Source organism: Vulpes vulpes, chromosome 16, assembly GCF_048418805.1.
Source record: "Vulpes vulpes isolate BD-2025 chromosome 16, VulVul3, whole genome shotgun sequence".
In the NCBI taxonomy this organism is placed as follows: Eukaryota; Metazoa; Chordata; class Mammalia; order Carnivora; family Canidae; genus Vulpes; species Vulpes vulpes.
The window spans coordinates 83,690,296-83,708,584 of record NC_132795.1 but is presented as its reverse complement, the minus strand read 5'-3'; the positions used below and the strand labels follow the sequence as shown (position 1 = coordinate 83,708,584).

Below are 18,289 nucleotides of genomic sequence, written 5' to 3'. Positions count from 1 at the left end.
ATAATCACTAATGTCTATAGATACTGTATAATACAAAGTACTTTCCCATTTACTGTTTTTATCTGATCCTTCCTTACAACCTTTTGAGGTAGGCAAGGCAAATACAATCCCTCTGTAACACACAGGGAATAAGAAGTTTAAGAAAGGTTAAAGAATTTGGTCAAGGACACACAAAGGTAAAATGTTATTTTTGCAATTTTAGAATTAAGACCTCACTAACACCAGTGTTCCAATGGGGAATCTTGAGACATCCCACTTTCAAATGCATCTCACTTCTGGGATCTACTCCATCTTTAATTCACTCCCTTTTATTACTCCTTACATGTTTGAAACATGCCCCAATACAACACTTTAATTAAGAAAATAATGTTTGTTAAGTAAAAAAAAAACAAAACAAAAACAGTACCACTATAACCATGAAATATTAAAAAAAAAAAAACATGATGAGATGAGCACTGGGTTATACTATATGTTGGCAAATTGAACTTAAATTTTTAAAAAATATACTGTTTATACAATTAAAAAAAAAAACCTGAGTTCCTCAAAAAAATTCTTAAGGCCAGCAACTTTGGTAAGGTTTTATTTAAAGGAACTAACGTCTGCCGAATTACTAGGAAAATTGCTTCATAAATTAAAAATGAACCAATGAATATTGTATTAGAAATGAATGAGAATTAAAGTGTTTTTAGTCAACTGGTTTTTAGATTTCTCCTATTAAGAATAATTCTGACAGGAATTAAAATTTTAGTGGCCAATCATACAAGACAAGACAGTAGTCTGGGCTTCTCCAGAAGCAGAAAGCAGTTCTTCAACCATGTCTCATACAGTGTTGTAGAAGCAAGGGCTTTAGACTCTTTGAAGTTATACCAATAGCGAAATTCTAGGATCATAAACAAACCAAGCTCTCAACCTCCTAAAATTCACTCTGAATAACTAATAGAAAAAGTGGTCTGAAAAAAGAACAGAAAAAGCTTATATTTGGATTTATTCTGTAATTTTTGTAAATCACATTTTTGGAAAGAGGTAGGAAGTAAAATTCTAAATATAGGCTTTTTCTTAGTTATGTAAAATATTTTATTTCTAATCTAAGAAGAGTAGCTCTTTCTTATATTAGTTTTCAGTTCTCACCATTTAAGGTTGAACAAAATTGTTGATGTTGAAAATGCAATGAAATTCAAGTCAAAATCAAGCTAACTGGGGGCTGTCACACTGATGGAACTAATTCCAACTTTTGCTGTTTTCCCAGGAGAATCTATTTTTGCCTTTAATGAGATAGAGACAAGGCAGGCACACCGTGATGCTCCAGTCTGGGGAGGGAGAGGATTCCCAGAGTTGTCAGGTGCCTGGAATACTGAGGCTGCAAAGGAATAGAAAGATATTCTGCAGAACAGGAGGAGAATTTGGATAGGGCATTGTAATTAGAGGCAAGAGTGAGAGGGAGAGAATGGTGTAAGACTTTGGGGGTTGCATGGGGATCCTTACTAATGTTCATAAATTACTTGGTGAAGGTGTGTGCTACGGGAACCAGGAAGGACAGAGCTCTCTACACCCAGACTGACAGGGCAGATCAAGGTGGTCTCCAGACACATGGGAGGGGGTTCCTAAGAGCGTGAACTTGGAGATTAGCAATAGTGGGGAGAGCTTCAGACTTTCAAAGGCTGTAACACAACTGGGGTCTAAGCTAATTACTGATTTCTGAATGCTAAGATGCTTCCAGGTGATACCTGGTTTATATAGCACATGATGGTTAGGGACAGCACACCAACAAATATTAGGTAAATCAGTTTGTGAATTCTATCCTCTCTCCTACTTCCACCCTTCCAAGCAGGAACAATACAATGATGAGAGTAGTTTGATCTTTGAAGTCAGACCTCAAGTCAAATCCTAATTCTGTCCCTTCAGGTGAAACTTGAACTAGTCACCTAACTTTTCTGAACTTCAGTTTCTTCATTCCACAAAAATGAATGTAAGACACAACTTTCAATATGGCATATAATTTGTGGCTCAATAAATATCTGTTCACTGAATGACAGGTTTGCTAGGAGAATAAGATGTGATATTAATGGCCAAGCCATGAACAAATGTTAGCCATGGTTCCTAGGTCATTCCATTTTGTGATTATTTAATATACCAGCCATGTTTAAAAAGAAGGGGAGGGGTGGGGTTGGGAGAGGAAGTGAGGGAATTCAGCAAAGAATTCATCAAATTGCATTTCAGGCATTTTACTCAAAATTTACAATAGCCACTAGCCAAGAGATATACACAATTAGTGTTATGTGCTATTACTTTTCAACTAATAAAGAAGAGAGCTGATAGTTTAGCCATGTATAATTATGCTTTTTCTTAATGAAAATATAGACTGATTTTTTAATAGACTATACTAGACAGCTATTGCCACAATAATCCTATATCCCAAACTCAATGGCTTATAACAAGCATTTACTCTCATGCTTACGCCTCTGTATGTTGACTGAAGTTTGGCTGGTCTAGGCAAGGCTTGGTTGAGTAGCTCTGCTTCAGACTGTGGTTGGGCTCAGGCTCCTTCCACCTGTGTTGTGTTCACTCTGGGAATAGTGGAAGAAGGGGCACCAACATTTCATTGACCAAAGCAATGGCCAAACTAATTATCAGTGGGATGGGAGCTGAACAATCAGAGTACTCAACAGTGAACAATAAAATTCTAAGTAGTTGAGTATAATCACATTATATATCTATTCCTACATGGAGTTAAATTTATACTAAGGAATCTCTGAAAGGAAAGATCTTATGGTAATTAAGAGGAAATTTTGGAGACAGAAGGAACTAATGAAGACGAAGATTTCTGATACTCCAATTACTAAATAAATGATGTAACTCAGGCTTCAGATGTTCACTTATAATTCAGTAGGAAATAATTTCAAGCATGTTTTATGTGTTTTAATCAAATCAAACTGTCTTCTTATTCAAACTATGTCAAATCATCAAAAGTAATTGATGTCACTATTAAAATAGAAGATAAAAAAAAATAAAATAAAATAGAAGATAAATCTTTACTATTTAGAGATTTACAGTTGAATAAATATCTGTTATTTTGTAAAATTCTTAAGTGTATTGGGGAAAGCTCTAACATACCCCACTTATTTAAAAGAAACTCTGCAAAATGTACTAAGATTGACTTTAAAAGGATAATGAAACATTAGGTCAACTTAAGTACTTTGAAGTTTAAGCATTTGCAACAAACTTAAAATTCTAGATTGAGAAAATAGATATCAAAAGTACATTTAGTCAAAAGAGCACCAATCTGTTTTCAATCATCTTTTTATAAATTATTCAGTGCAAGGTTAGAGAAATGATTTTAATTAAGAAAGATTACACTTGGGTGTTAATAATGATACAACATGCTGACACGATATTAAAAATCTATGTGGTGATAACAAAAACAAAGAATTCCTTAGCAATATAAAAAATAAGTTTAACAGAAAATTTGATTTCTAGAGTTCCATTAGTCTGTAATTGGAGACTTCAAATATAACAATATTGGATATCTATTTTACGTATTGGAGACTCCTTAAAACCAACTGCTTTGGTCAAAAGTATTATGAACCATCTTAACTACTGGATAGGAGGTACCACATTAGATATTAATTCAAATGAATGAATCTGTGAATTATTCTTTTAAACTTTCTCTAATATTAACATGTCCATTATCATATTTACTTGTTATTTCTTTTCTACTTCCCCTGACTATTCCTCTTTTCAGCAACTTCCAATAGATCTGATCTGAACAAGTCTCAAATCCAAACTTCTCATGGTGGCACACAAAATCCTCCATTGTGTTGTCCCAGCTTATCTTCTCTTGCCCCATAATAGGAGTTCATTACTTTTGCTATACTGGTCTAATGATTCAAAAACATAGTTTAATCATGTTATTCCTCACTTGCAAAACAGGCATCCAGTACCCCTGTATAATACTTGACCAGTCTTTTAAGGCTCTGTTGAAGTCCTACCTCTTGTACTGAAGATTTCCTGGTCAACTCCATCTTTCAGAGAGCTCTTGTATCTCAAATCTTTAGTAGCAGTACTGTCTGACTGTGCATATGAAATTTATCATATAATTGTCTTGACTTGTTGAACTTCTCACGTGTATCTTAACCTCTTGCAGATTTTAATGGCTTTAAGTGTACATTCCATACCCAAGATACATACTCCAGATGGCCCATCCAAGATTCATTCTCCTTTTCTTATGAATAGAATCCAAATTTTGCCGGGCAACAATGTACCCAGTTAAAAACACTCACCCTCCAGAATTCCTGACAGATGGAAATGTCCTTGTGGTCCTAGTTTTGACTAAAGACATAAGAGCAGAAGTCTATTTTTAGAGACCTCTAGAAAAGCTACTACTCTCCTGATAGAAAGGAACAAAAATATGAATATGACGCCTGAAGGTGGAAGACCTCCCATGATAAGGACAAAATGTGACATGTTTTATATGGGACCGAAATAACCTGGGACATTCAGGACATCATGGCACCACTGTACCACCCCTAGACTATGTATCTCCAGACTTCTTACTATTTGAGAAAAATAACTCCTGTTTCATTAAGCTAGTCTAATTGGATTTCCACCACATAGAGCAACATATCAATCCTAAGTGATAGGTCTTAATAATTTTTACAAATATTTAAATAATTACCAAACAACTGTTCAATGCTTAGCATTGTGCTAATACAGAGAAAATACAAAAACACATACAATCTCTGCTCTTCAAAAGTTATTAATTGAAGACATACAAGACATAAATGATCAATTCAAATTTTTTTTAATTTTTTAAATTTTATTTATTTATGATAGGCACACAGTGAGAGAGAGGCAGAGACACAGGCAGAGGGAGAAGCAGGCTCCATGCACCGGGAGCCTGACGTGGGATTCGATCCCGGTCTCCAGGATCGCGCCCTGGGCCAAATGCAGGCGCTAAACCACTGCGCCACCCAGGGATCCCTGATCAATTCAAATTGTATGTGAGTCATTTAATATTTACTGAGCACGTGTATATGTGTGTATGTATATATATATACTTATATATCTTTATACATATATATATATATATCAATATATATATAACACATACACACACACATACACAGCACACCAGCAGAGGAGAGAAAAGTAAATCAGTCAAGAATTATTCCCTCAAAGAAACTATAATAGAGGGGATCCCTGGGTGGCTCAGCGGTTTGGCACCTGCCTTTGGCCCAGGGCGCAATCCTGGAGTCCAGGGATCGAATCCCGCATCAGGCTCCCAGCATGGAGCCTGCTTCTCCCTCCTCCTGTGTGTCTCTGCCATTCTCTCTCTCTATGTCTATCATGAATAAAAAATTTTTTAAAAAAGAAACTATAATAGATACGTATATCTATTGTAATATTTATAATATCTTTCGTAAAATCTATCAATATAGATAGGTATCTGATATGTGTTCATAAATACCTATAAGACAATGTGCAGGACTAAACACTATAAAAACAAAGTACAATTGAAATCGAGTTTCAAGGAAGACAAAACTACTTCTAATCAATGACATCAAAAAAGGGCTCTTTTATACAGAGGGTATATTTGTGAAGCACTTTGAAGAATGGGTAAGATGTAGGTCTGTGGAAACAGGGGTTAGTGGAGGAGTGTCTGGGTATTAGGGGACAAGAAAGAAGGAAAAGAAAAATTGATAAGGTTTTGGGCTAGGATAATGGTGGAATTACAGAAATAAGGAACACAGAAGATACATGTTTGGGTGAATATATAAAGGGTTGAGTTTAGGACAACACTTAGTACAAAATAAATAGCTGAAAAACAGGCTTTCCTTCAACCCTTATCCAGTTATTCTACTCTCTACTCCTTTCCACATTCTGCTAAAGGCATTTCACTTTACATCATCATCTTTATTCTAAGCTGATTTTACTATCTTTAAAACTGCATATAAAATAAATACTCAAAGGGTGCCTGGGTGGATCAGTGGGTTGGGCATCTGCCTTCTCCTTGGGTCATGATCTTGGAGTCCTGGGATAGAGCCCTGCATCAGGCTCCCTGTTCAGTGCTCCCTCCTCTTCCTATGCTCTCTCTTGCTTTCTCTCAAATAAATACAATAAAAATAAATACCCAACATAATTAAACTCTTGGCTGTTGAAATTTAAGGTATTCAAAATCAAATAAAATTTAAATTTAGTTTTTAAATTTCAGTTTTCTCATTAGCCACATTTCAAGTTGTCAAATGGCCACATGTATGGGACTTTGGGAAAATACCCATAGCTACAGAAGTTCTACTGAACAGCGACAACCTAGAGTCTTTCTCTCTCAAGTAAGGAATTACACGAGAAAGCCCAGTTATTTCAACACTTTGCTACAACAGGTTTGAACCTAACACAATGGGTCAAGAAAAGGAAATGAGATCTAATGGAAAAAAAATGATAGTCTCCACAAAAAAGCCAGAAAAATAAAATAAAAATCTATTGGAATAAATAAAAGTTTAAAAATTAGGGTATAAAACAAATATAATCAAATTCACATATATTTGTATTAACAACAATCACAAAGAGAGGAGCACCCAGGTGCCTCAGTTGGTTGGAGGTCTGCCTTTGGCTCAGGTCATGATTCCAGGGTCCTGGGATCCAGCCCCAAGTCAGGCTCCCTGCTCAGCAGGGAGTCTGCTTCTCCCTCTCCCTCTGCCATTCCTCCTGCTTGGGCTCTCTGTGATAAATAAATAAATAAACAAACAAATAAATAAATAATCAATCTTTAAAAAAAATAGGGAAAAAGGTCCTATTTACAATATCAACAAAGAATAAAATATATTGCAATAAACTTAAAAATACGCAATAACTGTATGAATAAAACTAAAAAATGTCATTTGGAAGTAAAATAAAGATGAATAGATATAGGTATGTTTTATATGATGTTTTTCCACATTTATTGAGAAATAATTGACATTTTGTGTATGTTTAAGGCATACGATGTTATGACATGATATACAAATATTGTGATATTACCACAGTAAGGTTAATTAATACATCCACTACCTCACACAGGTAGTTACCTCACATAATTACATTTTGTGTGTGATGAAAACATCTAAGATCTACTCTTTTAGTAACTTTCAATTATAGACTATAGTACCATTAACTATAGTCACCATAGTTTAGAATCGGTGGAAAATATTATAAATATGTTAATCTCCCCAAATTAATCTTTACATTTAACATACTACCAATAAAAAAATCAAGTTGCAAAATAAATTGTAACTTGACAAATTATTCTCAAATTTATCTGGAAGATGACAGGCTGTTAGCCTAGCCAAGAAACTTTAAGAGGTTTGGCTCAAACAGACATCAAATGAAGAATATTATAAACAAAAATTAAAACAATACACCCAGATCTTACACAGGAAGAGAATACATCAATGAAATAAATTTTAAATGTTTAGGAACATATCTAATTATTTATATGGATCAGTGCTTATGACCAAACGGCACTCATATTGGTGGAGGGATAAATTATTTAACAAAGGGTTTTAGAAAAAAATAAACTTAGCTTTCTGTCTCATATTGGTTAAAGTTTTTAGTGGTAAATTAGAAACCAACAAAGTACTAGGGAAAAAAACAGAGCTGAATAATTTTTTAAAATTTGTATTGAGAAGGAATTCCTAAGCATGATCCCAAAAACAGAAACCATAACAAGAGAGATTATACTCCTAAAAATGGACAACTTATGTATGGTACAAACCTTACCATAAACAATTATAAGAGAATTTTTTTAATCATGAGTTTTGTTAAATCATGTATTTATTTTATATATTTATATATATTTATTGTATTATTGTACTGTATATGTATTTTTTATATATTTAAATATATATTAATATATATTTATTTATATATTTATGGAATGTCACACAGCCTTTATTAATAATGGGGATATCTATTTACTGACATGGAAAGATACACACAAAGATTATACATAAGCATGTATGGTGTGCTTCCATCTAGTCATAAATTTATATAATTTATAGTGCAATTCAAAGTCTACAAGAATATATACCAAAATCTTAGTATTTGCTATCTCTAGATGGTATTACAATGGGTATTTTTAAATTTTAATTATTAAAATTTTAAAATCTTCTATTTTTTCTACAAGTAAATACATGTTACCTGGCTATTAAGTATTTTTAAGTTCTTGTGGTGAAAACAGCCAAGACACACACACACACACACACATACAAAAAGGTACCTTCTATTAAAATGTGATTTCTAAGAAGTAGGGTTATAGTTGATTATTTTCTTCTTCACATAGACCTTTTGAATATTTTTGCACAAGAATATATTTACTCTTTCAGTCAAAATAAAGTAAACTTGAATTATCAAGTACCTCTGGCTACTGTGCAGCTAGTGATTACGCAACCACTTTATAAAAGGAAAGTTGCTGACCCAATGGGCAAACTAATCAATGAGGAATGCACATGACCTTCTCTGCTTCACATTTATTGCCTGGGTCACATATAATAAGCTGTATGTTCAAGGTCAGAAATTAAGCCATTTTCTTTATATTCTTTTAGTGTCCTCACTAAATACAGATGATGGGAACAGGAAAGCAGATGGTAAAGGCCTACAAGACAGATTACTACTCATATAATCAAACTGGGTTATTCCAGCCCCAGTAAGGCACAGAGAAATGCACTCTCAGTCAATAGTGCAGGGAATAGGAAATTACATTCAAAGATCCAGGATGACAGTTGAATACAAACTAAAATTGAAAAGCAAAACAAAGTAGAAATTCTACGTGCAATTTGATATATGATCTATGATAACTGTTTCCTGTTATGTGAAAGGCAATCCATCCATTTAGTTATCCAAAGATCATGGTCCCTCTAAATACATTAGCTAGAGGAACTAGCAAATTTTCCACAAGATTCCTGAATCTCCAAAACTAAAAGTTCAAGCAGTACAAAAATCAGTAAGACAAAGCCTCAAGCTTCAAGTGATAAACAATCTAAAACATGCCTCTCCTGAAAAATATGGATGGCCACACCATCACCACTACTACTATACCAAATTCATCCATCCATTCTTCACTTGTTTGTTCCTTCATTCACCTCCAATGAATACCTATGTACCAAACACCATGGCAGGTAGTGGGGGGAGCTTACAATCAGCCCCTTATCAAATGTAACCATGTTATGCCCTATTGAAATCATGCTAGATCTAAATTACTAAAAAATACGTTCAAAAAAGAAAGCAAGCAAAGCAGAGATTCTGGTATCATGAAGAATACAGGTCTGCTCTGCTCGAATTTTCAGGCATTGATACTGTCTTACCCTTTTGGTCAATTAGAGATGGAAATAAAAAGTCTTGAAATTGTACAAGAAGCCACTCTATGCAAACCACAGAGAAATTGCAGACATCAGACATCTAAAACGCAAAAAGGGTGAGGGACAAACCTGGTGAGACTAGAGGTAAATTTATTCTTTGGTAAATGAATCACCTCTATTATTTAGAAATTAAATATAACCAGTAGCACATGAAAATGTGAATATCATAGTTTTCAAAGTAAAATAAAACTACAATATCAAACACAGAACCAACAACAGTGCCCAAAGCCAGGATTAGATACAGACGCAGAAGCAGAGTTGGGGCACCTGGGTTGCTGAGTCGGTTAAGCAACAGACTCTCAGTTTTGGTTCAGGTCAGACCTCAGGGTTGTGAGACTAGGCCCCCATATCAGGCTCCACACTCAGCTCCAAGTCTGCTTGTGATTCTCTTTTCTCTAACCTCCCCCACTGTAACTTCCCTCATTTGCACATCTGCATGCTCTCTCTCTCTCTCTCTCTCTCTCACACACACACACACACACACACACACACACACACAGTAAGTAAATAAAAACTTTAACAAAAGAAAGGTGATGACGATGACGACACCAAAGCTAAGCTTTGTGGTCAATCTTTCAGCCCAGCTAAGTATATCCGAATGTTCATAGCCTCAGAAGAACATATGCTAACAGCAGTTAGGGTTGTCTGTTAAAACCTAAGACATATCCAAATTCTTTATAATATGTATTCCATAAATAAATTTAAAAGATATTCCATTGTCAGGTCCTAGACAGGTTTAAATATGGATCTAGTGGATTTAAATGTGTATCTAGAATTGAGACCCTATTCACAAATCTATTTAAAGAGATAGAAATTTGTATTCAGAGCCCAAAGTCTTGTTTTTAGTATCAGTAAGCTACTGAGAACTCTGTGGCAGTATTTCTCAAACTGAAATCTATGAATATGGTATTAGAGGTCTTCAAATTCTGGATGATGGCTTAAAGAAAAATACATGCATTTTGGTTTTTATAACTTTTTAAAAAGGAATATAAAGATAGTCTGCATCTTTTGGATGATCCCCCACGCAACTGTGTACTGCCACGAGATTTTTATGCAGTAGTTTGTATGTACTAGTGGGTTTATGCCAGTTGACATCAGGGAAAGCCATATGCCTGAAAGGTCTGGGGTCCAAATAAGCAGAGTGGTGGAAGAGCCCATATCATCTTTGTGCCAACCATGTATCCTTTCACTGCAAGTACAAGAAATAACTTTTCTATTACTAACACAACAATTACATCAGATGCTTTTTTTTTTTAAGATTTTATTTACTTATTCATGAGAGACACAGAGAGAGGGGCAGAGACACAGGGAGAGAGAAGCAGGCTCCATGCAGGGATCCCAATATGGGACTCCATCCCGGGACCTCGGGATCATGCCCAAGCCAAAGACAGACGCTCAACTGCTGAGCCACCCATGCGTCCCAAGATGCCTATTTAATGAAGATGTCAGTTAGGCTAACTTTATCAAGTGATGAGGCTTTACAGAGTTTCCCGTATTGTAGCTTTCATGTGCTGTTCCAAGACTGTCAGAGTTTCACTACAGATGAGGCTTGATTAGCCTAACTTCCAGTTATTTCAGGGTAGTAACATTCTTTGAATAACATACTTATGTAAACAAGGCATTTGTTGAGTCTTATCAGAATCCAAATACAGAAACGGATGAATGACACAACTAGACCTGGGGTGACATCTTTCTGCTGTGAGCCCCCATATCAACAGCTATTTTAGCAAAACGCCATCTCTCATCCCATCAAATCCATGTGGATGTGCCTTTAATTGTAATACTTATTTGAACTCTACGGCTTTCATAGTCCTATTTATATGTAATATGCAAACTTGTTTTGGTTTTATTTAGTCTAGGAGTTATAAAGTATAAAAGACTATATTGTAGTTTTAAGTTTGCGCATATTAAGTAACAGAATGAACAACTGAAGTAAAATCAGTAATTTAAGTAATATAATAATTTCAGTCCACACTGGAGTTCGCAGGGATTTTACTTTTCTTCAGCAAGGTGGGACAAATCCCTCAGTTTGAGGAACTCTGCTTTATGGCACATTAATCTTATCTAAGATTTAAGAGAAAAGGAAGCATATTACTATGGTTCTCTGTTGGCAGCTTAAATTTTACTTGTCTATTTCAAAGTAAGTTAGTTGCTCTGTGTCCTTGCTTCTGCTATATTCCTCAACTTCAAGGATCAAAGTAGGAGGCCATCCAGAGATGACCAGAAATGGTTGGACACGATCAGGAAAAGGAACTCCTTTTGTAACAGTCATTATAAAGAATTTTAATTGCTTTCATTTTTATCTCAACTGTCAGTCTCTGCAGGGACAGGGCAGCGTCAAAGCCTGTCACAACTGGGAGGCTTAATAAATTTTTGCCAAATAAAGGAATGAACCATCCCAGGTTATTCTCTCAATTCCTCTTACTCTAGTCTAGTTCCAAGAAAATGCATCAGAACAATGTCTTTTATTTTAACTCTATAAGAAATACTCCACAAGAAGAGAATTTGATGTTGACTGACCAAACAGCCACAATTGATTAGTAAGTATCAATATCCTTGAACACTAACCTCTGTAGGTGGCTTTCCAAATCATCATCAACAACCCTAACATGACATGAACAGCATATTCAAATTTTCTGAAGAAAATAAACATGAGACCTTTATCTGCTTTCCATAACAATCATTAACTAGGAAGTAATGAATACATCAACCCAGAACAAGAGTCCAAAAGCCAGGAGTGAATTAAAATAAGCTATGTATATAAAGGCAGTATTCAAAATGCTGTAAAATATTTTCTTAATTTACTGGCTCACAAAAATGAAAAGACTTCCTACCTCCCCTCAAATATATTTTAAGAAAACAGATTTAAGACAAAAAAAAAACCTTTCTGGGTGGTACTAACCTAGAAGCCAGCAAACGTTCCTAGCTTCATTCTTAAGAACTGATGAAATACATCTGTAAAAATAAACAGCTTGAAAAAGCTGAGCTTGCCAAAAAAAAAAAAAAAAAGAAGAAGAAGAAGTTTTTGTCATTTCCTCAATACTTTCCTTTCAGAAAGGAGAAATCAAAGGAAAGGCTAATAAACTTTATATTAGGGATTGCCTCAGTGAAAATATATGCCCTCCACACACACAGAGTCACACAATAAAGTGTGAGAACACAATCTGATAACTAATCTCATAAAATTTGATTTATGACACAGAATATTGCTCAGGACCATATGCAAGTAACAATTTTTCTCCCTAATTTTTTTTTTATAACCAGGACCTATACTAAGCCTTGAAAACACACACACACACACACACACACACACACACACAAATCTCCCTTTCCTATCAAAGTCTCAAACTAAATTTTTAGCAGACTGTCTAATGAGTTAAGTCAATCACTAAGCAACTATTTTAGTTTGTGCTTCTGCAGCAAAGAGGCTTTGGACTAAGAAAATCATTTCTGTTGTATCCTGCTATTCTGTACAAAAATTAATTTCCTGCCCAACCCTAGGGGTCACATGATACCAGTTAATGGAAAGTCATGTAGAGATCGAGCTCCAACAATTAAAAAGACACACACACAGTAAACTTCCAGTCACTATTCTAAGATTTAAAGAGTAAACTGTGATCATCTTAGGGAAACAATATAGTTGAAGACTGTCACACAAGTTGAGAATAAATCTAAGATTAAGGACAGTATATTATTAACAGCAGGATCAGAACTGAAGGGGCAAAAGGAGGGAGGGAGAGAGAGGAAGAAGAGGAGAGAGAGGAGAACCACTTTAGGATTCTAGAGAAAAAGAGAAATACAAAAAAAATTTTTTTAACTTGGAGACAAAAATAAAAATTAGAGGGTGGAGTGCAACCTCCGACTGGGTCACGTTAGGTTAAAGGAAAAGCAAGCTCCTCATGTCCTTGAGCTGAAAAAGCTGGAAGCACACACAAACCACATGAGGAACATAACCCAGAAGATACACTTTATGGATCTGTGGGAGGTCTTGGAACATCCTGTGTTGTAACAATTTTAGGATTTCAGAAATTCTACAGTTGATCAGCCTTTTCTCTTTAATGTACCTTTTGGCTAGTATTCTAATTATGTGTTCAAGACTGCCTGATAGTGAATTCACACAAAGAACTTGAAAGCTAAGTCTCAAAGAACAAACTGGAACAATACTACTATAGGAGGTTCACCCCTCCTCCCAAAAAGGGGAAAAAATCCAAATTAAGAAGAATGGCTTATGATGTATATGTTTCATGCCCCCCACTTAACTTTAGAGTACTAAGGTACAAATTGATATCTTTACTACTGCGGAGTTGTGCCAAATATTGAATCCAAGCTACCAAAAAACCTAGCTAGCATTATCTTTAATTTAGGTTCATCCCTACATTGATAAAAATGTATGCAAGATGCCAGTGATGATGAATTTTATGTGTCAACTTGGTTAGACTCTACAGTGCTCAGTTGTTCAGCCAAATACGGGGCTAGATGTTGCTGTAAAGGTATTTTAAGGATGTAATTAGCATTTATAATCAGATTTTAGGTAAAGCAGATTATGCTCCATAATGTGGGTGGGCATCATCCAATCAGCTGAAGACCTTCAGAGCAAAACCTGAGGTTTTCAAGAGAAGAAGGAATTCTGTCTCCAGGCTGCAACTTGGAAATTCTTCCTGAGTTTCCAGTCTTCAGACTAAACACTGCAATATCAGTTCACACCTGAATTTCTAGCCCGGCAGCATAGTCTACAGATTTCAGACTTGCTACTTCCGGTGACAGTAAATCGGTTCTATATTTATATGCAGTGTGTGTGTGTCTGATAGTATACTAGTATACCACTTAGACACATCCTATTGGCTCCGCTTCCCTGGAGAACTCTGATGATGAATAAAAGTGATTATTTCATTTATCCTAATTCCAATTTTATAACTAGCAGCAAACATCGCCTATCATCAAATTTTCATGGTTTTCAAAGCACTCAAAGAACCTGTGTTAATATGGAGAGAGCCTACAAATGTTCCCTCTCTGGTTTATAGCTTTTATTACACTTATTAAGAGTTTACAACAGACTGCACCCCCTACAGGGGGACATTTAGTTTGCATTTGTAAATTATATTTTGGAACAACTAACAGCCGGAAAAGATGACAAAGATGATTTGATTAAACCAAAGTGAAATGGCTTGATAAACCTGTTTCAGGGAAACAAGGGAGAGACGTCAGTACCATCCAGAATTTATATAATGCTCATATAGGCACCCGGTATCAATAAAGGATGTCATCTCTGAAAACTAGAAAAGTCTTAGGTCTGTCAAAGCATAAAGGATAAATTATCTTGTTTTCAGAGCACCTTTTAGTATATCAGTTTTGAATCAAACACAATAGAGGTATCACTAATTATACCTTTAGCAAAGTGACAGGCAACCTAATTAAGTGAAAACATACAACAGGCTTTGGGTAGAAACATTTTATAAACACCATAGGACTTACGGGAAAGAACTTTTTAATTGACTAGGAAACAATGCCAAGCCATCCTCTGGGTGCAGCCAGCAATGACAATAAATAACAGATCTAAATTGCAATTCATGACACATGCCTCTAATTCCCAGTATCATCCATTACAAGTATTTAAGAAAATGACTGGCAAAAAAATTATAGCGACATCTTGAGCCCAAGTTCCTCAACTTAAAACCCAATGCCTTCAAGAATAAGGGGGTGAACAGAAATGTAGGGTAGGAAGGTGAGGTGTAAGAGAGGAACAAGGATGCAGGGTGTGCATGCCCCATCGAAAAGTTTATGTTAAAATGACACAAGACCAACTTTATTCCTTCCCAACAAAATGCATCAGCCCCAGGTGGAATTCAACAAACAGCTGCCATTTTGTGATCCTTGAATTAGACAACACAAGTACATTAGAACAGTAAATTCATGCATTAATGATAGAGAATACAGCCCTAAATCTTTAGAAAATATACTCTAAAAAGGGGTGTCTATTCACTAAGTGAATTACTCATGATTATTGTTATCTATTTAACCCTAAATCAAAGCCTGTGTCACAGGAAAAGTGAAAAAGTAGCTGCAGATAAGTACCCCTGACTCAATTATCTGAATCACTTTGGTAAATCTACACAAATTAAAGGCACAAGGAGGAAAACTAAACTTTGGGGAGAAGAGGATTTTAGGAGAAGGGATTAAGGCACAGAATGAAATTATTGGAAGAGATAACTAAAAAGGAGATACCCAGTGAGGTAAATCTAAGCCACTATGGAAAGAATATTGAAGAGATGGGTCCCCACCATCTCCCAAGCCCTGTGTGGAGACGAAGGCATCGCAGGCAACAGTGATGTGACTGCTGCCTCATCTGGGAAGAGAAATCAACTCAAACCATCTCAAGAAAGGGGTGGAGGGAAAGGTAGGAGTGGATGGGAAGAGGACATATGTAACCAGCATCCTAAGGGGATATGCAAAGGTTTTATGAGAAACCAATGATTTAAAAAAGGAAAAAAAAAAAAAAAAAAAAGGCCTCCCTATCAAGAACCAAGCCTTCCCTTTCTCACCGATAACCTATCTGCTGCTTCTCTAGGCATTATCTCTTCGATGCAAACCAGTTTCCTTTGGTTCTTCAACTTGCCTTTGACCAAAGTGGCCTCTCCAGGCCCACAGTTTGTGAGATCAGCTCCCACAGGTCATTGGCAATATCTACCATGGCCAAGAGACATCACCCACCACACCTATAAGGTGCTTGGGAGAGAATACTCCTTTGATGTAAGAAAGCAAAAAACAAACAAACAAAAAACAAAAACAAAAAAACCCTGCACAGACAGCTCAGGGACTTAACAGGTCAAGCTAGGGAAACCAGAATGGACAGAGTAGGTTTCTACCAATGCCAGGTTAATAGAAGAAACAATAAAAATGTATTAAGAATGTTCACGGGGTAACCCTGGGGTAACCAGATCCCAACTCAAAACATCAGTTGCTGATTGGCTGTTTTTCCTTCCCTGTTCACTCCTTCTCTTCCATCACTGCTCTCTGGGACTGCCTCCCAAATCAACCAGCCACACCCAAACCTGGCTCTCAGGGGAATCGAAGCTAAAATAACCTCCAAAACTCACTTTTCTCATCTGTAATGTGGGGGTACTAATACTATATAATGTCATCAATACTTTTAAGGCAGTGCTGTTAAGAGAAATACATCAGGTAATTTATGTAGTTTCTCATCCTGGTGCCTGACACATGATAAAAATTCGGCCAATACTTTGTTCATAACAAACAGCTACGAAGTAAAATCTACAGTGACATGCTTTTACAGGAAACCAAACAGGCAATTTAAATAAATGTGGGGCTATCTTCTGGCACAGCAGTTTTCAATGGGAACAATTTTGCCCCACAGGGAACTCACAGCAACGTGTGTGGATTGTCACAACTAGGAGCTGTTACTGGCATCTAGTGGGTAGAGGCCAGGGACGCTGCTTAACACCCTCTAGCACAGGACAGTCCCCTCACAATAAAGAATTATCTGGCCAAAATGTCAACAGTGCCAATGTTAAGAAACACTGTCTAGAGCAGCTTCCTGATTACAATAGGAACCTCATGCATATTTAATGTAATTCATCAAACCTCTAAAAAAAATTTTTTTTTAAAATAATCCTATCAGGGGGCACCTGGGTGGCTCAGTGGTTGAGCACCTACCTACCTTTGGCTCAGGTCATTTTCCCCAGGGTCCTGGGATCAAGTCCCACACATCGGGCTCCCTGCATGGAGCCTGCTTATCCCTCTGCCTGTATCTCTACCTCTCTCTGTGTCTCTCATGAATAAACAAACAAAATCTTAAAAAAAAATAATCCTATCAGAAGAAGAAAATTAAGTGTCGACAGAATGTTTATGTTGACCACAGAAACAAAACCATATGAAACATATCTCCATGGCTCACTTGGTAATAAAGGACTAATCTTAAAAATAGGTTAAATATCAAAAAGTAGTTGTTTCTAGATACCCATATAATACACATTTAGCCCTTCTTCCTTAGCCCTTCTTCCTTAGTAACAGAATCCCAATTTTTTTTAAAGATCTTATTAAAGATAACTGAATGTCAAAGGAACTGTATGTAAAATATCATCTCTCAGGTGATTATTATGCCAACGAAGTCTAAGAACCTGAGAAGGTCTGCTGCAGGGCAAGAGGCTGACTGAACCCGTCTGTGGCTAGTGTAGCCCTCCACGGTGGAAGTGCTGCAAGAACAGACATTCCACCCCTGACCACAACGTTGCCGAAGGAGTTAATAAGGTTAAGAGAAGAGAATTGTCAACCTGCAGAGAGCTGTGTGACATGTTCAGTGAAAATCACAATCTGCTACTGAAAATCTAACTAAAGAGAAAAAAGTGATGCTGTTCAGCCGGAGTTTTGAGGTCTCTATTCTGACCTAGTTTGGGGAGGTCCCTCAAACAAGCAAATGCATATATGGTTCTTTCTATTTCTACTTGAATATTCATTATTAGAAAATACAACCTCCTAAAAATAGCTCCTAGGGTTTTCACAAGTGATATTGACTCTGAATATTTACACTTTAAGTAATATCACAGTTGAGTGAGCACCCACTGTGGGGATAGCATTTTAATAAGGCATAAAGGTTTATAAAAGAAAATAATTCATTTCTAACCTAAATATGTTTAATATCTAGGTAGGAATATAAAACATTATACTTAAAAAGAAATCAATTGTAAATTACAAAGCAAAAGGAAAAGAAAAAATTTTTTAAAGATTTTATCTATTTATTTGACTGAGAGAGAGCACAAGCAGGGGAGAGGCAGAGGGAGAGAGAAGCAGGCTCCCCAGTAAGAAGAGAGCCCGACGACGGGGCTTGATCCCAGGACCCTGAGATCATGACCTGAGCCTTAACTCAGGCTTAACTGACTGAGCCA

General features: G+C 36.1%; 1 protein-coding gene across 9 annotated transcripts in view; it reads right to left on the bottom strand.

The window, feature by feature from the left end:
* Nucleotides 1-18,289, bottom strand: part of ACYP2 (acylphosphatase 2) — a 247,490-nt gene that overhangs the window by 72,326 nt on the left and 156,875 nt on the right. The window contains exon 4 of one of the 9 annotated variants that reach the window (XM_072742169.1): nucleotides 6,519-6,715. The exons of the other annotated variants lie outside the window; for them this stretch is intronic. Coding sequence (XP_072598270.1) covers nucleotides 6,661-6,715 — 55 coding nt within the window. The 3' untranslated portion in view covers nucleotides 6,519-6,660. Of the gene's footprint in view, nucleotides 1-6,518; nucleotides 6,716-18,289 lie in introns of those variants that run through there. 9 annotated transcript variants of the gene reach the window in all.